This window comes from Pleurodeles waltl, chromosome 5 (genome assembly GCF_031143425.1).
Source record: "Pleurodeles waltl isolate 20211129_DDA chromosome 5, aPleWal1.hap1.20221129, whole genome shotgun sequence".
Lineage (NCBI taxonomy): Eukaryota > Metazoa > Chordata > Amphibia > Caudata > Salamandridae > Pleurodeles > Pleurodeles waltl.
The window spans coordinates 1,168,436,244-1,168,459,128 of NC_090444.1; the positions used below are offsets into that span (position 1 = coordinate 1,168,436,244).

Consider the following 22,885-nt stretch of genomic DNA (forward strand, 5'->3'; position numbering starts at 1 on the left):
TTTGTGAAGACTCGAGGTGCTGAAGTAAGGCCAAACGGAAGGACCACAAACTGGTAGTGTTGCAACCCCACCACAAACCGGAGATACTTTCTGTGTGACTTGAGTATGAGGATATGAAAGTAAACATCCTGTAAGTCGACAGACACCATCCAATCCTCTTTGTTCAACGCCAGAAGTACCTGTGCCAGAGTCAGCATCTTGAATTTTTCCTGTTTGAGGAACCAATTCAAAATCCTCAGGTCTAGGATTGGTCTCAAATGACCGTCCTTCTTGGGGATCAGGAAGTATCTTGAATAACAACCCTGACCCCTTTCCTGCTCTGGAACCAACTCCACTGCACCTTTTGACAATAGTAACAACTGTAACAACAGGAGATGGTCTTCTGAACAAAACGAGGGACAGGGAGGGATGGGAGGAGGAAACTCCTGAAAAGGGAGAGCATATCCTTTTCTCACAATGTTTAGAACCCATGAGTCTGATGTAATTAACTCCCACTTGTGGAGAAAAAGACGTAATCTTCCCCCTACAGGAGAAGTATGGTCGATAAAGGGGAGAAAACTAGGGCTGCTTCTCTTGCTGTTGTCCCCCAGAGGAAGAGGATGATGCAGGGTGCTGCTGGGTGGCCCCTCTTGTCCTAACCCTCCCCCGCCCTCTAAAGGACCAATATGGGAGGCTGGTAGGCTGCTGGACCGAGGAATGGGATCTCCCTCGATAAACGGCTCCATGCCCAAACCCCCTGAACCTCCAAAAGGACCTGAAAGGGGTAGCAGAGGAGGCTTGCAGACCCAAGGACTTTGCTGTGGCCCGACTATCTTTAAAGCGCTCTAGGCCAGAGTCCGCTTTATCTCCAAACAGCTTTTCCCCATCAAGGGGCAAATCCAATAAAGTGGTCTGTACATCTGAAGAAAACCCAGAAGACCTCAACCAAGCATGCCTCCTGGTAGCAATAGATGTACCCATTGCCCTGGCCACCGAGTCCGTAGAGTCCAGACCAGACTGGATTATTTGTTTTGCCGCAGCATGCGCATCAGATAGGAGTTCACTGAATGGTCTCTGTACATCCTGCAGGTCAGGCACCATGGCCTTCGCGGAGTCCATGAGGGTGTGGATATATCTACCCAGCACACAGGTAGCGTTTGCCGCCTTGAGAGCCATGCTGCAAGATGAGAAAGTCTTCTTTGCGGATTGCTCCATCTGTTTGGATTCCCTGTGTGATGGAATCACAGGGAAGGAGCCTGGAGCAGACTGTGTAGAGCAAGAGGCCTGAACCACCAGACTCTCCGGGTTAGGATGACTCGATAAAAACAGCAGATCACCAGGCACCACTCTGTATCTCCGTGCTACAGATCTATTCACAGCAGGCGACAACACAAGCTTCCTCCAAAGCTCTAATATGGGCTCCCAAAGAGCATCATTGAATGGAAGCAAAGGATCCGCAGAAGTCAAAGAAGGATGCAGAACCTCCGTTAAAATGTTCATCTTAACTTCAGCAGCAGGCAATGGAAGATCTAAAAAGTCCACTGCCTTCCTAATCACTGTGTGAAAAGAAGCCGCCTACTCTGTGAACTCCCCCGGTGAAGACAAGTCCCAATCCGGGGAAGTGTCAAGCCCACTGGCCAAATCCAGCGCTTGATATTCTCCCAAGGGCTCCACAATACTCTTCCTCCTCTAAGAGTCGCACTGCCTTTCTGCGTGACCTCAGTCTAGCCTCCAACCTCGGCGGCGACATAGAATTGTCCGACGTCGAAGACACCGGCTTCAATACCTGACGTGGAACAGGAAAGGAAGGTTGACTTTGGTCGAAACCATCACTCGGATCTGGCAAGAGGCACGGATTCTAATGGTGCTGAGGATGCTTGTAGCTCCACCATCGGCACCGGCTGATAGGGTGATGAAATAGGCGTCATAGACCTGGAAGGCGATGTCATGGGAACCACAGGGCTTCGAGGCGATGTCATCGGCGCCGGTCCGGCACCCTCAGCCGGATAGAATGGCATAAATGGCGCCGCCTTGTATGGAGCAGGGGAGCCCAACGAAAATGCCTACGGACCCGTGGGACCAACCGGTGCACCAGCAGGGGCCATCGCACTGAACATTGAGAACATGCCATTCAAAAATGCCACCGGATCCGCTCCCAGAGCCGGGAAGGCAGGATACCGCTGGCCTCCCTGTTCCACCTGTGCTTGCTGAACACCAGACTCATAAGCAGCAGGTGAAAATCGAGGACTGTCCAGAGGTGCCACTACCTTGAAGACTGATAGCGCCGGAGAAGCCTCAGGGCTCTGGGGTTGAGGAGTCACTGTCGGACTCACCTCCCACGTCGCCGACGAGATGGAGACCTTGATCTTGATCGACTCCGAGACAACGACGCCGAGAGTCATGACGACACCGTTTCTTATGCTTCTTTGAAGAAGCATGGGAAGAGGATCTACGATGGCTCTTATGACCCTTCTTCGGCTTGGCCAAAAAGAGTTTGGCCTCCCTTTCTTTCAAAGCCTTTGGATTCATGCTCTAGCAAGACACACACTCCTCGACGTCATGCTCAGAGCTAAGACACCAAAGACAAATGTCATGAGGGTCAGTGACCGATATGCGACCCCGCACTCTCGGCATGGCTTGAAACCAGACTTCCTAGGAGGAGACATTGTAACTAAAAAGTCAGATAGCAACAAGATGGAACACCTCCAACAGAAGCGAGAGCTAGGAGAAAACCGTTAGCGTCGAATGCACGGAAAAAAGGGAACTGACGTCAGCATGCCAGCGAGGACCTCTTATTGGCAGTGACGTCAGACGGAGTTGCGTGGAGCCGTGCAATTGTGACATCCTCGTCGACGTGGATCGCTGGGAAGAAGATTTTCCTTCGGATGCTGGCACAAGCGTGAATTCATAAGGTGAGGAATCCACAGGTAGTTTTTATTCATCAGAAATATTGATTCTCTCAACAACCTTAAAAAGTTCATGTGAGTGACTAAAATTGCAATTTTGGAAATCACAATTTGAAACAGCCTAGGTATGAAAATAGGCACATTCTGAACCCCTCTCAGAGCCTTATTAATAACTAATATCTCACAAACTGTTGAACATATATAAACCAATGCACAAAAAGCATGTTTTTAAAGCGAAGTACTCCAGTCATGCCAGGTTTCGTGTAAATCAGTCAAGAGGTCTTTGCTGTATTGCTGAGCAAAATTACCTTTGGGTACAAAAATGGTTACATCTTTTTTGGTATCAAACTAGAACTTTACTCGGGGAACTTCCTTTGTGTGGTTCTATACACCCATTCTTTAGTTTTCACAATATTATTATTATGAAATATGCCAATTGGTCGTGAAAGGGTTAAAGGTTAGAGATATCTGATCCATAGCCAGCAGACAGTCTACAAACCTGGGCTGTTGGCTATCTATTGAAGCACATTTAAAAAAATTAAGCTTCTTTATCAGACGAGGAACTTTTTGGTTTCTGCTGTTTATTTGGGGTCCTTTGACATCCGTTAAAAGCCTCGACTGGCTGGACAAAACAGATTTTCTTTCTGTTGCAGTCACCATTAGAGGACACTGGGCTCAGCTCCAGCATCCTGAAAAACTACAAATGTAGGGGGGCAGAGTTAGTGCACACTAACCACGAACTCCATGTGGGGCTTAGATCGAAGGAAAAAAATCTGTACCATGTTTTTTTGAGACTTAGTGCAAGTCCCTTAGGTCTGTGAAGTCTACCTCAGGCTATGCGAACCTCTTGGCCAGGGCTAATGGACCTCTGTTGGTTTCACTCCCAGGTTCATGGACCAGTCCCAGGTTCACAAACCATGCAGGAGGCCCAAAAAGGACCCACGATGTTGATGTTCATGAATCCACATTACAGTTTGAGTACCCACTCAAACATAGATAAGTAAAAATTAAATAAAAAATAACAATGATAATAAAAATAAATGAAAAAATAAAATGGGCCTGAGGTTGTGTATAGTGGGGACTAGCCGCCTGTGGCAGATTGTGCACAGGGCCAAGATCTGCAAAAGGTGTTTATAGTATGTAGGTAACCATGTCATAGAAGTTAGGTGCAGTATAATGTGAAAAAATACAGATGTTCGCAGCAAAAGCTACAGTAAAAACGAAATTTTGGCCAGGATTGGTTACAGAAAAAACAAATTGAAATTCATTAAAAAACAGTGAAAAACAGTCATGGTTACAAATTAAAAGCGAAAAGCACCCGAATTTCACCAGTTATGGTACGTTCAGCACATTTCATAGATTTACATGCAGAATCAGAGGAACAAGAAGTAATTACACGATCACAATGAAAGTGGCAAGTAGGCTCAGCTTTATTAAAAATAATTGGACAGAACTGCTTGGCCCACTGAAGAATCGGTCATTGAACTGAGGTGCAGGCAGATTTTTCTGGTGAACATGGGCCGTTTCTTTAAGATCGCAGCAAGGTAGATTTATGAGGCTGCACACCCACAGACAGCACTGTAACAGACAATGCACTTCTTAGCCCTTGAAGGGTTTCACATGCATGATTTCCAAATCTAACCAGAATGCGGTACTCGTCAGACCTCCCTCTACTCGTAAGTTGACCCTGCCAGTCAATGGACGCCACCATTCAATACACCCTTTGCTGCATCTAGGATTCAGACAGGTCTGGGCACCTTTTTGTCTGATGGCTTTCGCCTCCAGCATCCAGTGCTCAGAGATTAGGACAATTAAGGGTGAGATGGCATGTGTTTGCTGCCTTTAAGATATGGCCGCCATGGATCTCACCCTACTATCCAGTGTGTAAATGTGTTTGCCACATCTTTCAGGGGTGCTGAGCTGGACAACTGATAGTCTTTTGGGTAATGATGCTGAGGGTTTCCTTGCGCATAGCCTCACAAGGGTGAGGCTCATGCTTTTCTGCATTGTGACCTAGTTTGTATTCTGGTACGGAGATATTCTATGTTTAGTTTGGATGGGCTATATGCTGTCTTTCGAATGTTGATCATGATCACTGTTGTCTGCTTCTTTCCTATTGTCTGTTATCACCCTCAGCTGCCACATGACCTTCACTAGAGAGTGAGGGAGATGGCTTGGACTCCAGTGAAATTGGTATAGCAATGTTGTAACTGGTAGATAACAGGATAATATGTGTATGCCATTGTTGAGGATTCCATCAACAGGAGCAAAGGTTAAGATACTGATGACAGTTCTGCCAATGTAGGGTCCACTGAAAAGATCAGCTGGGCAATTGTCAGAGTCATAAATGATGGGGGACCCACTAACAAGGACGTTGTCGCATTTCTTTCAATATTATTAGATGTCGATAAGAGGCCTGTAGCTTCCAGTGCCAATGACAATGGTGAGAACTAGCTAGGTGCCAGTGAAGATGATAGGACAAGGGAGCTGTTGATGAGCTTTTAGTTGAAACTAGTTTGTTAGTGGGTGATGGTGCCTCTGCTGTCAACAAGTATTTAGGTGAGGAATAGGCCACAGACCCAGAAGAACTAGATTGCTATGCTATTTCATCCACAGAGTGTTGTAATATATTTACTTTAATTCAGAGTCTGATTTGTTTTTTGGCAGATGAAGTAGTTTACGCTGGGATGGCAAAGGACATGAACTCTGCCATCTCGATGGTACTTTGCCTGCCATCTCAGCAGTCAACTCTATACAGTGAAGTGCACCACTGACACAACAGTTCCTTTAAAAATACTAAACGTCTGGTGGACGTTCACTGTCAGTTTTGATGGCCATTCACCAAACTTCTAACTTTGTAAAAAAAATTCAAAAAGAAAACTCCCAAAGAGGAAAAACAAAAAACAAATAACCCACGCACTCTGGGAGTTTCCTCCATGAGTGGGGATCATTATAGTATTTTTTGATGTCCCTCACCACCAGGATTTTCTGGAGGTGATGGGCAGAAACAAAACACATTAAACCATCCACCCTAAATATGGCAGACATGTACTGTCCTTCCCCTGTCAGCCCTTACTCCATATTCCGTGGACAGAGCCAACAAGACCCAGTCAATATAGTACTTAAGGCCTGGCCGTTTCTAGATGAGGGGAGAAAACTGAGGGTTTGGAGGGCAGGATACTCCTTCATGTTTGCGACAGAGTACCCTGTCTGCCAAACTCTAAATCAGGCTCAATGACAGACGCTGACTCAAATGGTGATTATTTTCCTCTAGAAAAGTGGTTTGTTGGCACCTCAGAAGGGTGAGGCTCTAGCTTTTTTTCATTGAGACCTGGTTCGTATTCTAGCAGGGTGATACTCCATATTCAGTTCCAATGGGCTATGTGCTGTCTCTAAATGCTGTTGTCTGCCTCTTTCCAATTGTCTGTTGTAAGCACCCCCAGATGCACATGACCTTCACTAGAGAGTGAGGGTAATGGATTGGACTTCAGTGAAATTGGTATTGCAATGTTGTTACTGGTAACCAACAGGATAAGATGTTTATGCCATCGCTGAGGATACAGTCAAAAGGAGCAAAGGTTAAGATTCTGCTGACAGTTCTGTCAAGGAGGGATCCACTGAAAACATCAGTTGGGCAATTGTCAGTGTCATCAATCATGAGGGCCCCACTAACAAGGAGGCTGTCCGCATTTCTTTCAATGTTATCAGATGTCGTCAAGAGGCCTGTAGCTGCCGGTGCCAATGATGACGATGGTAATGATTAACTAAGTGCCAATTAAGATAACGGGATAATGGAGCTGTTGATTAGCTTTTAGTTGAAACTAGTTTGTTAGTGGTTGATGGTGCCTCTATTGTTGACAAGTATTTAGGTGAGGAAGAGACCATAGACCCAGAGGAGCTGGAGTTCTGTGCTATTTCAGCCACAGTGTTGCAAATATTTGTTTTTTCAATTTAGGGTCTGATTTGTTTTTTCGCAGAAGTAGCGTACATTGGGATGGCGAAGGACATTAACTCTGGCATCTCGATGATCCTTTGCCTGCCAACTCAGCGGCCATCTCTGTAGAGTGAAGTTTACTGCTGACACAGTGGTTCCTTTCAAAATACTAAAGGTTTGGTGGATGTCCACTGTTAGTTTTGAGGGCAGTTCACCAAACCTCTAACTTTAAACCAAAAAAAAGTTTTTTCAAAAACATACTCCCAAAGAGGAAAAACAAAAAACAAATGACCCACACACTCTGGGACCTTTCTCAATGAGTGTGGGGGTCATTATAGTATTATTCTTGTCCCTCACTGCTAGGGTTTCTGTGGAGATGATGGACAGAAAAAAATACATTACACCATCCACCCTAAATATGGCATAGGGTGAATTGTGCTTCCTCCTCCTGTGAGCCCTTATTCCGTGTAAAAAACCTAAAAGGGCCCAACCAACATAGAACTTAAGGCCTGGCTGTTTCTAAATGAGGGGTTGGCAAACTGAGGGTTTGGAGGGCAGGGTTCAATTCCCGCCTCAGTGGGTCTTGGGCTCAAATCCCTTGGACCAGATAATTCTCGCCTTGGTGCCTAATCTAATTAATGGGTCCCACTCTATAACTCTGGGCAATAGCTTGCTTAATCTCCACAACGGCCCTGACAGTGCTTGGATGCCTGGCTTCACCCTGGAGGTTGCCCAGGAGTGGGCCCCTCACAGGGAAAAGCCAGGAGGGGTTCCACAGTGGTATGCGTACAGTGCCTTGAGACCCTAATGGGTGAGTAGTGCACTATACAAGTACGAAGTTGGTTGGCACCTCTGTAGAAAAATCAAATATGGCAACTCTTCACTTTTTGTTATGAACTACAAGAGGAAGCAGTTCACACAGAATCATACCCTGCAGAAGAGACATCCCCGGAGAGGAGGCAACTTTCCTTGATATAAAGGCTTTACAAATGTCACATTTCATTGATTTACGCTAAGGCTACCCACAGTAAATATAACATAGCTGAGGATCACCATTGAAAATATTCTTTTAGCTTCAGTAGAGCAGAACTTGAACAAGGATTTTTGCTTTTGAGATGAGTATCGGTCCTGGTGAGGGAATATTCTTTTCAAAAGCCTAAAGTAAAAAGTACATAATTCCAAGCTTCACAGGAAGGAAAAATACATTTTTGGCATAAATGAACTTGAAGAATCCCTCATACTCTAGGGGCCAGATGTACCAAAGGATTTTACCCATTCTGTGTCTATGGGAAAAAGCTTTTGTACATATGGCCCCACGTGCAGTAGCAATCGGAACTATTACAGACTCTAAGTTGGGAACACAGCACATTTGCCTCTTTGACTGGAGATTAGGTACTTTTCAGTAAAGCAAATGTGCTTCTGAAAAACCACTATTGTTTTGCCTATGAACATGTTATTTTCTGTGTACTGCTAACTTACAGTACCAAAAGATCGCCCGCCCCTCCAAAATAGGAGAATGATTCAAGCACGTGAGTCTAAGATGCTGGGGAAAACCTGAACTTATTTGACTGACATTGACTAAAGGACTGATTTAGAGTTCCGCAGGGTGGGACTGGGAGGGTGGCACGGGGCTTACTCCATCATAAATGTGACGGATATCCCCTCCGCTATTACGATCTCTATAGGCTATATTGGGATCGCAATAAAGCGAATGGGATATCCGTCGCGTTTGAGATAGGGTAACTTCCTCTACCAAACTTTAAAACAGACACTAAATTGGCTGATGCAGTATGTCCAGTGCTAGAGGACAGAACAAAGGCTGTACATAGCGTTGTACAAGCAAGTTGTTATTAAATACTACTGTTATGGATGGGTTTCTAAACTTGTTTTTACTCGTTTGCAATGTGGCAGCGGGGCATGATAAATGTTTGCTTAATTCCGGTCTGCCTACACCTTTTCTTGTAGTCTTGGAAATATATTTCTAATTCTTACCATTCTCAGATCATCCGGTAAAACATCAAGCAATTATCTCAAATGAAAACAACTACAACGGATGACATACGAGTCCCAACCCGTTCTTGCAAAAGGTAATTCGGCAGTCTGACAATATCACATACCATTACCAAACGTTCAAAACACAGTTCCTTGGACTTCAATCAGCTGTGCGTAAAATGTCATCCCTGAACCACAGATGACACATTTTGCAGCAAAAAAGTAATCTTCGTAGACGAAAAGCAATTTGGAAAACTTGTTCAGTCCAAAAATACACAAGACACATCAACAGCGACTAAATCTTGAAAGGACCAAAACACGGGAAGCACAAGTAATTATTTTAGCTTTCGTTTTTATGTAGTTAGTGTATGTTGTATCTTTAGTTTGAGCAAACGCTTCTGCCGATTTCCAAGAAGCTATTAGGGTTTGCTTGGAAACCAACTGTGAAATGTTTCTGCAGTAGCGCACATCTAGTCTTGCGTTTACCAACATGCAAATTAGTTACATTTGTAAAAATATGCACTCAGGCAACTATTTTATATATAAAGTTGTGATTATGTACACAATTGATTTGCAGGCTACTTGCATGAAATTAACCCGCTTTGATTTATTACATTTACCACAACTGGCCCACCGTGGACAGCCTTCCCTGATATGCCCAACAATGATAAAATCATTGATGCCAAGATGAGATGAGGAAAATACACTCTTTTAACACTGCTTCTTTTCCTGACAGTCTAAACTTTAGATTCATGGGGTCCTCTTGTTTTTTATTTGGAGTTAAGGTTAGGGGCTTGCAGCTCTAATGCGTAGTTCCTATAGCTTACACGAAAAAATAGACCACTACTCTGCACCCATCTAACTGTCCACTGCTCAAAGCCTCCCACTCAGAGAATCGAGGCCTTCCTACACACCTGCACCAATCACAAACACATCTAAGATAAACACCCTACCAACCAACACAACTTAAACTTTGCTTTTTCAACTAACCTGACAGAAAGGACTCTATCCGCCTATACAAAGTCATAAACAATGCAGACTCCTAATAGGATTTCTGCCCTTTAAACATCCTAGAAAACATTTGCCTGGAATTTGCTGGCACCATTCCAGTGGGAGTGATCGTCAACTCCCTCTATCAATCTGGGAATTGCCAGGCACATTTTAAATTTATACTTAAGAAGTAGGAACTTAACCAGGCCACCCAGCAAACCCACTATCAAATATCCATCTTAGGTGTCTTATGTAAACTTACAGAAAAGGTAGTGATAGACCTGGCATCCTTAGGGAGGTCTTACTTCAGACTTTTTGCCTTTGACCTCCTGTTTTTTGCTGTACCTTTTTGGTTGGCCATAGGACTCTCAGCACTTTACCACTGCTGACCAGTGCATGTGCTTCTCTCCCCTAAACATGGTAACATTGGTGTATCCACAACTGGCATATTAAATTTACTCACCAAATACCCAGGGCCTGTAAATTAAGTGCTACAAGTGGGTCTGTGCCACCCACATAAGAAGCCTTTCAAACCTCTCTCTGGCGTGCAATTGCAGAGCCTGTGTGTGCAGTTTCACTGCCACTCCGAGTTGGCATTTAAAACCTTCTGCCAAGCCTTAAGCTCCCTTTTTATTACATATGTCACTCCTACGGTAGGCCCTGGATAGTCCATATGGCAGGGTGCTATGTAGGTAAAAGGGGAATATACGGTTATGTTTTACATGTCCTGCTAATGAAAAAATCCCAAAGTCATTTTTCATTAATGTGTGGCCTACTCCTCTCATAGGCCAGCATTAGGAATTCCTTAATATACTTTTAAGCTGCAATTCCTGATCAGAAAGGAGTAGCTACATCATGTTTCATATCACTAGAATGGTAATGATAAATCCTCTTTACTGGTGAAGTTTGATTTATTATTATTACTATTTTAGAAATGCCACTTTTAGAAAGTGGGCATTTCTATGCTCTCACTGCTCTGTGTGCCTGACATCCTGTCTCCAAATACATGTCTGGACTGAGCTAAGTGACAGCTACATCTGTGCATTCCCTTCAGACAGCCACAAAAGAGGACACTACTGCATGTACTTTCTTCTGCATACTGATGGGGCTTCCTGGGCATGGAGGAAGGGAAGGGCTCACACTTACACTTCAAAGGGTAGTGGCCTGAGCCCCACACATTGGGCTGATTACCTCTCATTGATTGTCCTTTCATCCCAGCGTTGGCTCCAGACTACCTGTGCACTTCAATGAGTTGCTTTTAAGTCACCCCCACTTCAAAGGCACTTTTGGTATAAGTACTGGGTCTCTGGCTCCCTGAAATCAGATCACTACTGGACCTGGGACAAACTCTGCTGAAGTAAAGACTGCTGTGCTGTAAGGATTGTCACTCTGTCTGGATTGCCTGTTCCAAGAAACTGCTTCTCTCTGTCCTGCTAAGGACAAGGAATAGACCTATCATGCTGACCCAGAGTGACTCCAAGCTCCAAGGGCTTGCCCCCTGTTCTCCTGCAGTCTCCGGAACATTAAAGACTGCTTTCAAGTCTTCTGGAGCTGCTGGACTCTGCCACCTGTGAGTTCTACCCTAGTCTGATGTGCCCCTCTCCGGTCCTAGGTCTCAGAAGTGGGTTCTGCAGCAGAATCCAGGAAAAACTGAAGCATTACCTCGGTCACCGAATCGCCCTTTAACTCAGACGCAGAGGCTGCTCGACAATATCGGATCTACAGCCTGTGCAGTTCGACAATGACAATTTGTGCAGTTCAACGGCCATGCATTGCATTGACTTCAACAGAGCTCCACAAGGACACAGTACCCACTTTGTGCAGCTCAATGGTAACACAGTGGAATCTCAATGTCGACCAAAAGCTTCATCCAAGGTACTTCGTTAGCGAGACTTCTCTGGGTCTTGTAGACAGCCTACCTTCCATCACCGTCAGCCTGAACTTTGGATTTGCACCTCACAACCCCAAGTAACCTTCGCGACCTCAAGTCACCTTTTGACTGCTTGTGACATCTAAACCCATTTTACCCTTAATCTTCAAAAATTCATAGCCCCTCTTCTACGATTGGTTTTTGCCTTTTTGATTTACTCAGCTAAATATTCTCTATCTTTCTAAACCTGTGTGGAGTATTTTTGTGGTGTTTTCATTGTGTTACCATGTGTTTGTGTTGCACAAATACTTTACATGTTGCCTCTTACGTTAAGACTCAGTGCTCTGTGCCAAGCCGCCAGAGGATGAGTAAGTTAATTTGAGGTGTGTATCTGACTCACCCTGACTAGGATTGTGGTCCATACTTGGACAGGGGGCATACCTCAGCCAACTAAAGGCCCAATTTATAACAGGTATGTTTCTCCCAGAAGATGGATGAAAGTGGTTGTAGACATGGAAGACGCATGGCTGATTCACTTCTACATGATCTGTGGTCGGTGTGATATGGTTAGCCCGCAAATACTAGCCAAAATAATTTATGAAGCAGGTGCAACTAGCTGTGCAATAGGAATCAACAATCACACCTCTAGATCTAATATGAATCTAGCCACTCTTCCAGATCTCACATAATCATTCAATTTCACTTGATGCAAATATGCTGATGATAACCAGATCATTTAAAAAAAAAAAAAATCTTCAGAAGTCGTGAAATCTAGACTCAGTGAATGTCTACTCTCCACTTAGCAATGGATGCTAGAGAATCCCCTCAAATATAACTGCTCAAAAATGTAAATACTCAGGTGTGGTATCTGGCAAAATCATGACCATATCATGCAGACCTCCAATAATGTGAAAAACACCCTACAACCTCAAATGAAGTAAAAAAACCTTGGTGTGCCCATGGACTGAAAGTTCACACGTGAATCGTACATTAACAGAGAAGGACCTACTTCATCAATTAAGTTTTGATGCGTGTGGTAGGGGTCTGTCTAGTAGGTTTGGTTCCATGCTTGATCTGAGGTTTCTCATTTGTTTTTCTGACACGAGGTCTATTCTGTTTAAGTTAAGAACTTGTCTAGCTGCTACATTTTGCATTCTTTGGAGCTTGCTGGTTAATTTTCTAATGTACCACATCCTGGATCCATTCTTGTAGGCCCTATTGGATTTAATTTGGGCTTAAGATGCCTGTTTCCAATGTGATAAGCATAGGAAAGAGAAGACACATCTTGGAATTCTCATCATACAAAAGCTGTATTTGGTCACATTGTTAATGTACTTTTGGTGCTGTGCGATGTACAACTTTGTTGTGTGGTCCCAAACTGCTTTTGGATTCATAACTGCACACATCTCGCAGGACTTTTAGTGGGAACACTGCTGTTAAATCTTCTGGATCCAGTATGGCGTCTGGGTCTATTCTAAATGTGAGGAATCTGTTGTTAGAAGTATCCAATAACAAAAATCTTTACAACATGCAGTTTTAAACAAGCATTAGCAGAGCCAATAGATCTTGGCTTTAAAAAGTCGAGAGACTGACTTTGCTAATGCTTATGTGCATTGGCATGTGAACATATGGGTGAAAAACGGGTACTTGTGACTGCCAAACTTGGAACAGGTTTCCTAATAAAGTAAACACATTCTAAGATGGTCATTATCCCTTATGTGTACAGAGGTGTCACAACACATGCCTGCATGTCTTGATGCATATGTTGTAATGCATGATGCTTGCAGCCATTTTAAACTTACTATTCTAATATGATGGACAGTCATGTTCAAACAGTAAATGTAAATGATGAAATATAGGAACTAAAAATGCACTCGGAGTGTTAAAATTATGCAAGTGGACCAGCAGCAGAAGGCACGAGCTCGAATTCATATAAAAATAATTAATAAAATATTTTAAAAGCCTAAACCATGGGCAGCGGTGGGAATGGAGAATAGGTCGGGAAGTATCGGGGAGCAGCAGGTTGTGTTAAAAAATGCTTGGAGGCAGTTGTAACATTACAAAGAGGATATAGGGAGAGAACAAGGAAACATACGCATTGCCAAAGAGTGCCCGAACCTAAATTAAAAAAAAAAAAACCACAAGGATGCTGTGGAAGGAATACTCATCCAATCACAACACTGTGAGACCAAAATGCCCCTGGATGGAGCAAGCAGAAGAACAGAAAGGAAAGTCATCGAAGCAGACAACTGACAGAGGAAACAAAGTCATCCAATAATGAAGGAGGAGATGACCCAACGTCGATGATGGATAATGGAAACAACAGGTGTGGCCAGCAAACAGTTAAAGTGGTCTGTAGCTGAAACCTAAAACAGGAAGGTGAAAGAAAGGCCTGAACGTAACAGTTCCTACAAGAAGCCTTACAGAAATATTTTTAAAAATGTATAAAACAATATCGAAAAAATACAAACTGAACACGACCAGGTCCAGGGATTACAAGCTACGCGAATGCAGGCAACATTTTTCTTCCAGTAACATTCTGAGGTTATGAAGGACAAACAAAGGAAGCAGCATATGAAAGAACAAAAAAAAAAGAATAATAAAAAGAGAAACGTAAACTTTTATGGAGGAAGGAAACGTAGAGAAGGTCATTGAAGGAAAAAAGTTCAAGTGTGCCCGCCCAGTATTATTCCGATAAAAGAAATGAATTACTACGACTGTCCGTCAGGCTTTTTTTGTTGAAATGCAACTGGGCATTAAACTTTCTCCCAACAAGTAGGAATCACCGGAACATATTCACAGAAAAAAAATCCGATTGGTAGAAAACTATGAAAAACACAGGACCCTCAACCTTCACAACATCTCCTAGAATGAGATTGACAAATCTAATGAGCGAGACCCTCAACTTTTTATATGAAAGAATATTCCTGATGATGAAAATATTATTCTAGCACCTTAAGAGTACTGGGCATGAACTCAAGGGTGGAACAACGTTTGAATGAGAGCTACGCACATATGTGGAGCACTGGAACTCAGAGTCTTTAAACTGAGCAAGCAGAGTTTTTGCTTCTTGTTCTTGGAATGTGAAGGAAAATCTATGGATTTGAAAGAAAATGGAGACAGAGATCAATCACATCAAAAATAACATGAAACCGATCACTGGACTGACATACTTCACGTTTTTTTCTTTAATTTGCCTCTGATGCAAGACGGTGCCCAATATCATGGATTTGTCTAAGCTGTTGCACCTTTATTTATTCTATTTGTACACATAATTGAAATACACGAAAAATGTCTGACACATTACCTGGGATGGAGTGAAGCCAGACATGCGGAAAGCTGAAAACACGAGTGGCACCTCTGCCTTCAGCAACATCTCAACGTAGTGAGCACTGCAAAAATAGACTGGATGGATGCCGGAAACCGCAGTGTCACTTGGCAGGTGGCTCTGGTGGAAAAAAAATACAATCAGAATTCCATTATGTTCACTTGCAGTTTGTAATCATATAAATGTACTCCTTAAGGTGCCTTGATGCTTTTTAATTACTCAGTGACAAATGATATTGTTCATTTCTGTTATGCGGTGAATACATATTAACTTAAGAATAGCACTAGGTATCCACAAGCCCGTAGCTTCAAGGAGGGTGTTCCTTGTGTGACACCTCCAAATAAATGTAGTCTTGGCTTGGTAGTTGGGTCTGAGGTCCCTAAATCGGGTCTGCTGTACCAGTGTTGGTTTTTCTGGTTTCACTAAGAGGTTTTGACTTGTTCATTTTTTTAGATCATGAACTTATGTATAGTATAAGGGGATACCAAAAAAGTAGTAAATTTGTACCCATGGAAATATACCTTGAATGGATGTAAATGTACTACTTTTTCGAATTCACAAGCGTTTGCAGTAGCAGGCTTTGAAAGATGCACCAGTGCCAGGTTTTCAGGCAGACTACTAGCTATCAAACACTCGAAAGCTGAAGAGAAATGCTTGCAAATAGTCTAACCACTTGCAATCGCTCAGCATAGCATTTAAAAGTTAAATTTTTCACCTACTGTGCCACTGTAGACAGAGGCAAAAACAAGGTGATGGATAAAATGTTTGAATTAATCTCAGCCTCTGGCAATCGCATGGGGCCTCATCCCAATCCACTGCTTTTTTTGTCCACCATGCCACCCAATTTGGACCCAGCCATATGCAAATCAGTCTTGACCCTGCTCCCCATGGGAATCAGGCATGCTTGAATCCAGTGGCACAGTGAGTCCAGGACCTGTGTTTGTGCATATCTGGTGCAATTAGGGCAGTAAATGCAAAAACAAGGTGATGGATGTAATGTTTGAATTAATCTCATCCACTGGCACTCACTTGGCCCACATTCCAATCCATCATTCTTTTTGTCCACCATGCCATCCCAGTTTGGGCCCAACCATGTCCAAATTAGTCTTCACCCTGCTCCCCATGGGAACAGTCCAGCAGGAACTGCCAGGCCTGGTCCTCCGTGGACCAGAAACAAGCATCCTGGGACTGATTTCGGGGTATCACCCCTGATCAGCCACGCTAGCTTGAATCCAGTGGCACAGCAGTCCCAGGATGGTTATCTTCCTGTCCAGGGAGGACCTGGTCTGACAGTTTGGGCTGGACTGTTCCCATGGGGAGCAGGGTCAAGACTTATTTGTATATGGCAGGGTCCAAACTGGAACAACATGGCAAGCAAAAAATGATAGTTTTAGGCCCAGATCTGTGATTGGGATGAATGTTTGACATTGTTTAGCATTCCATCTATCATCTGTTCTTTTTGCAACTACAGGGAGTGCAGAATTATTAGGCAAATGAGTATTTTGACCACATCATCCTCTTTATGCATGTTGTCTTACTCCAAGCTGTATAGGCTCGAAAGCCTACTACCAATTAAGCATATTAGGTGATGTGCATCTCTGTGATGAGAAGGGGTGTGGTCTAATGACATCAACACCCTATATCAGGTGTGCATAATTATTAGGCAACTTCCTTTCCTTTGGCAAAATGGGTCAAAAGAAGGACTTGACAGGCTCAGAAAAGTCAAAAATAGTGAGATATCTTGCAGAGGGATGCAGCACTCTTAAAATTGCAAAGCTTCTGAAGCGTGATCATCGAACAATCAAGCGTTTCATTCAAAATAGTCAACAGGGTCGCAAGAAGCGTGTGGAAAAACCAAGGCGCAAAATAACTGCCCATGAACTGAGAAAAGTCAAGCGTGCAGCTGCCACGATGCCACTTGCCACCAGTTTGGCCATATTTCAGAGCTGCAACATCACTGGAGTGCCCAAAAGCACAAGGTGTGCAATACTCAGAGACATGGCCAAGGTAAGAAAGGCTGAAAGACGACCACCACTGAACAAGACACACAAGCTGAAACGTCAAGACTGGGCCAAGAAATATCTCAAGACTGATTTTTCTAAGGTTTTATGGACTGATGAAATGAGAGTGAGTCTTGATGGGCCAGATGGATGGGCCCGTGGCTGGATTGGTAAAGGGCAGAGAGCTCCAGTCCGACTCAGACGCCAGCAAGGTGGAGGTGGAGTACTGGTTTGGGCTGGTATCATCAAAGATGAGCTTGTGGGGCCTTTTCGGGTTGAGGATGGAGTCAAGCTCAACTCCCAGTCCTACTGCCAGTTCCTGGAAGACACCTTCTTCAAGCAGTGGTACAGGAAGAAGTCTGCATCCTTCAAGAAAAACATGATTTTCATGCAGGACAATGCTCCATCACACGCGTCCAAGTACTCCACAGCGTGGCTGGCAAGAAAGGGTATAAAAGAAGGAAATCTAATGACATGGCCTCCTTGTTCACCTGATCTGAACCCCATTGAGAACCTGTGGTCCATCATCAAATGTGAGATTTACAAGGAGGGAAAACAGTACACTTCTCTGAACAGTGTCTGGGAGGCTGTGTTTGCTGCTGCACGCAATGTTGATGGTGAACAGATCAAAACACTGACAGAATCCATGGATGGCAGGCTTTTGAGTGTCCTTGCAAAGAAAGGTGGCTATATTGGTCACTGATTTGTTTTTGTTTTGTTTTTGAATGTCAGAAATGTATATTTGTGAATGTTGAGATGTTATATTGGTTTCACTGGTAATAATAAATAATTGAAATGGGTATATATTTTTTTTTGTTAAGTTGCCTAATAATTATGCACAGTAATAGTCACCTGCACACACAGATATCCCCCTAACATAGCTAAAACTAAAAACAAACTAAAAACTACTTCCAAAAATATTCAGCTTTGATATTAATGAGTTTTTTGGGTTCATTGAGAACATGGTTGTTGTTCAATAATAAAATTAATCCTCAAAAATACAACTTGCCTAATAATTCTGCACTCCCTGTATAGACAGAGGGCCTGGTTTAGGGTTTGGTGAACAGACTAAAGGCAGGGTGGCGGAGGACTTTACATCAGCCACCCTGCTTTTACTCTGCCTGCAAAATTTAGAAATGTTCATCGGCCACGCAACATCTCTACCCATTGGCAGGAACGACTATAACAGTGGTTCCTGTCAGTTTAGGGAACACAGTCAAACATGTTGGGCAGCTGTCAAACTACTCAAAAGTGTTTTATCTTTCAAAAACAAACTCCTAAAGTTCACATTAGTTATCTGGCCCATTGACACTGCAGCCCTCTGCCTTTTAGTTGGGAAATTCAAGATGCACTTTCCCTCAATCTCACTTACTAAGCGTGTACTTGCAAATCCACAATACCATTTACAATGTTGCAAGTGATACCGTGAGTAATCCTGTGCAAGGAGAGAGAGATGTACCAGTTACTGTGTTTTCTCGTGAGGCTCTTGTATGTGCTGCCAGAGAGCAACAGTGAGTCCAAGCTAGAACTCGTATTTGCCCCAATTTGCCTGGAGTGCAAAGTGTAAATTCAGCACCAGGGGCCACATGTACAAAACTCAGGTTTTGCGACTCGCAAATTGCGAGTCAGAGCAACTCACAATTTGCGAGTTGCAAAACCTGATGTACAACAGTGTCAATGACACTGCGATTCCCAAAAGGGTTGCAAATTACCTACCTTATGAATATTCATGAGGGAGGTTGCAATTTGCGACCCCATTGGGAATGGCTGCCCTCACTGGAATGGTGGGCTGCTTTTAAATAAAGCAGTTTTTTTTGTTTGAAATGCAGCCCGTTTTCCTTGAAGGAAAACAAGATGCGTTTCAAAATGAAAAATGTAAAGTTGTCATGGGGACCCCTTTCCGTATGCGAATGGGTTAACACCAGTTTGAAACTGGTGCTAACTGCTATTATTTTGCAATAACATTTGAGGTCACAAAACAATCATACATGGGACTGCCACTCGCAATTAGGAAGGGAACACCCCTTCCTAATTGCGACTCGCAAACTCTTTTTGCGATTCGGTAAATAGATTACCGAATCACAAAAATGGGTCTGTACATCCCAAGTGGCATTTTTCAAGTCGCAAACAGCCCGATTCGCCGTTTGTGACTTGAAAAATGCTTTGTACATCTGGCTCGAGGTTCGGAAATGAGGGAAGATAAATGATGAAAGAACTGTGACAAACATTTAAAGTGAAATGGCTAATTAAAACAGTGTAATTTACTTTTCATAATTTTATCATTAGTCCAGCCTGCCAATATTTTCTGTGAAAAAATCAGTTTATCAGGGAAAATTTAAAAAAATAGTAAAATGTATTTAAAAGAATCAACCCAAAGCATTCGACAGCACGAAGCTAGGGTAATAAAAGTGCAACCGCATACTTGTTCTGTGAACTCATACACCAGATTGATTAACATCATCGGTTTACTTTCAAATTGATCCCAACTCTACCGCAAACAGCTGAACATCAGATTTCAATTAAGACGTCACACAAGTCACCATGCATCAAACATTCATCTGGGCAGGTACGGTAATGGGCCTGTATTCAGGGGCCTGAATCGCAAAAGAATGAACTGACCAACATGGTGTTTAGAAACACTGTGATCTACCAAATGCATGACTTCATCCACATACTTTAGCCCTGATTTAGACTTAGAAGGCGAGAGTACGTGTACCCTTTTCCGCCACAGCCAAGTTCTGTCCCCCTCATTTACAGTCAGGTAGAACATCAGTATGTAGACAGCAAAGATTACTCTGTCTCCACTGCCTACATAAATCCAATGGCCCGACAAAGTAAGGACCGGCAGAGGTTTGGCTATGTGTCTGCCCTATTGAGTGTTTGAACACATGGCTAGCTTTTTATTGTCCTTCACTGCCAGGTAAAACATGGTGGTAAGGGGGAGAGAAAACTGCAAAATAGCATCCAAGCCTTGGGAGAAAACTTCCATGGCGAGAGGGTCATTGTTTTCTTTATTTCCAAAAATAAAAAAACCTGCTTTAGGATTTTGTTTTTGGAAATAAAAAAACATGTTTTAAGTTTGGCGTATGACTTCCTCATGTTGACAGAGTTGTCTGTCAAAACTTCAAAGCATTTACAGGAATAGCTGTGATGGAGTTTCCTGTAAATATGAGATATGTCGGCTGCTCCAGCAGACACCTCTAAATTTGGCTTGCAGAGGTGACAGTACTTAATCCATCTGATGAGTCAAAATTAGGCACTGTGTTCTTCACAATGTTTTAGGTAATAGAGTTAAACAGTGGATTATGGATGACATTGTTAGATTTAACAGAGGAGCTGAGTTAAGAACTATCTTGTGGCAATCAGAAGCTTGTTAACATTTTGAAGAGAAAACTATTTTGCTTTCAGCCAAAAGTGTAAGAAATAGTAAAAGACTTACTGCACAAGCCTAGCAAAAATTGGTGCATTTTCCAACACTCTTCTTTCCTCCTCATGCAGAGTAAAATTCACAAATGTTTTTGTGAATTTAAATTGAACTTAGGTGAATAAAACAGTAATTAAGCAGAGTAAGTTTCAAATCTTTAATCACTGAATCATATTTTTTTTTTCAATTTTACCCTCTCAAATTGCATGGTGAAGGTGGAAAAACCGCCACTATGATGGAATTTCTGCAACTTGAAAGTGATGATTAAAGGTGGATTTATGGTCATTCCAAGGGAGTCAATCTTCAAAAGCCAGCAAATATCCACAGGTTCGCTGGTTTGTTGGCGATTTGAGTGGCCATTCCATCACTTTTAGGGTAGACTGCAGGCTAGGTGGTTTCTTTCATAGCTAGATGGGCGGCCAAATCTTCTCTATGAAAGTCAGTTTGTTCCCTTTCTAGTTGCATCCTACAAAAGTGATGCTGGGTTTGAACATTTTTGCCAGGGCTGATTGTTTTTCCGTCCTGACCTCGTTTGTGGGTATTCACATCTCATTGAAGTTTACCAGCCTGTAATTACATGCAGAATCACTCCTTTCATGGGCAAGATAAAAGTACATGGATGAAAGGAATTTGAAAATGCTTAAACTTGAGCCACAAGAAGAACAAGTTACTTATACTGGCTAACATTTTATCTAGTAGAGACTACCTAGCCGCAGATTCATTACCTTTGAATATTCTGCAGGAGTTGGCCTGGATCTGGTAATTTTCAAATAGCACCTCTGTAGGTGGTGTGGATCAGCTCTGCGTGGACATCATCCACATCAGAAGTGACATGCACAGTTCCTTTATAGGCACTACCCCAGCACCCTGACATCAGTTTTTTGTGACATTTCCACGTCAGAATCAGAGCCACAAAATTATGCTGATGGACCATATGTAAAAACTATGGACCTGCAGATATCATTCCCTAGCTGGAAACACGTATTCACAGAATCAGGGAGGATGGGAGTGTCCATTAGGAATCTGCAGCTAACTATAGTTTCTACCAGATAAAGCGTGACCAAAAATAAGTATATTTTTCCTCAGATAGAGACTTCTAGCCACAGATTCCTTACCTTAAAATGGATATCCAAACAATACCTCCCTAGAGGTGGGTCTGTGAACAAATTTAGATCAGGAAGTCCTGGAGAACTGAGCAAACAAAATACAGGTCATGTAAGACCTGACTGTTAATGTTTGGTGAACATGTGCAGTGAGACTTGCGTCAGAGCCTGACAGATTTCTAGGACAGGGACTCCGTGAGTTAACCAAATGGTTACAGCCTTTGCTCTGGTGGAATGAGCCTGGAAACACTAAAGGGGTTGCTTTTGGGTCAGTTCGTAGCATATCTTAATGCAGAGTACCATCCATGTGGAGATGGTCCTTTCCTGCATAGCCATCCCTTTCTTTGCTCCGGTGAACCCAATGAAGCATTGATCAACCACCCGTGTTCCTTAGTATAATGAATGTGCAAGTGGACCCTAGCTCCAACTCGGAAAGTCAGGTTTCAACCGGAATTGGAGCCTGTGATGCTGCTCCGGCTCCATATCGGAGCCCGCTATTAAGATAGGGACGTGCCACCGCGGGCCATTGACGGAGCAGGGAACAACGTCACTGAAACAGGATCCAGGGGAATGTAGCCGCCTCGCGAACAGAGCCAATCTGGATCTAGAACCGGATCTAAAGGGACCAACTGACGTTGAGGGCGACCTCCTGGCGAGAACCCAGTGGGATCGCCCCGCTGAGCTCAAAGGGCCCAAAGACCTTCCAGAGGGGTCGGCCGACCCAAATATGAGGTGCATGGCCCCATACAACTTCTTTAGTTGGGTGGGGCTCACTACCGGAACCTCTGAGAGGTGAAGAGCAGACCCAAGTTCAGGCTCTGTAGCTGATGCATGGGAGCTAGGCATAGATTTTTAGCATTGTTCCAACGCCTCTCCTGAAGACTTGGACCGACATGGGGAAGTAAAAAAATAATTGAGATTTCTTAGACTTTTTGTTGGACATACTAGATGACAACTTCGAGCACAAATACAAGGGCTGGGAACGGCTCAGCAAACAGGCCATGAAGAGTTACAGAGATGACTGGCATCTGGCAACCAGGAGATTCAGGGACCACTCCTGGAACACACTGGGGTTCATGGTGTGACAGTCTTCACAGGCCTTGATCCAGGCACCACAGCCAAACATGGTGGGGGGCTGTCATACACATCTGTCTGTAAAATCAACCACAAGGTTTAAACCCCAAAGGTTTTTTAGGGGACATCCCTGAGGACACTGGAAGACAAGCTCAAAAAAAAGTCTCAGAAAACGTTGGGCTGAGGTAGCTATCTGGATCTGCACTGAAGGTGTAGAAAGAAAATAACTGATGTCCGCATGCTGAGGTGGTGCCTATATGGGTACCACATGGCATTTCTGGTGTG

General features: G+C 43.4%; 1 protein-coding gene across 3 annotated transcripts in view; it reads right to left on the reverse strand.

The window, feature by feature from the left end:
* TBC1D32 (TBC1 domain family member 32) overlaps positions 1 to 22,885 on the reverse strand; it is an 804,546-nt gene that overhangs the window by 162,536 nt on the left and 619,125 nt on the right. For all 3 annotated transcript variants that reach the window (XM_069235394.1, XM_069235395.1, XM_069235396.1), the window contains one exon: positions 14,979 to 15,119. In XM_069235394.1, coding sequence (XP_069091495.1) covers positions 14,979 to 15,119 — 141 coding nt within the window. The remainder of the gene's footprint in view (positions 1 to 14,978; positions 15,120 to 22,885) is intronic.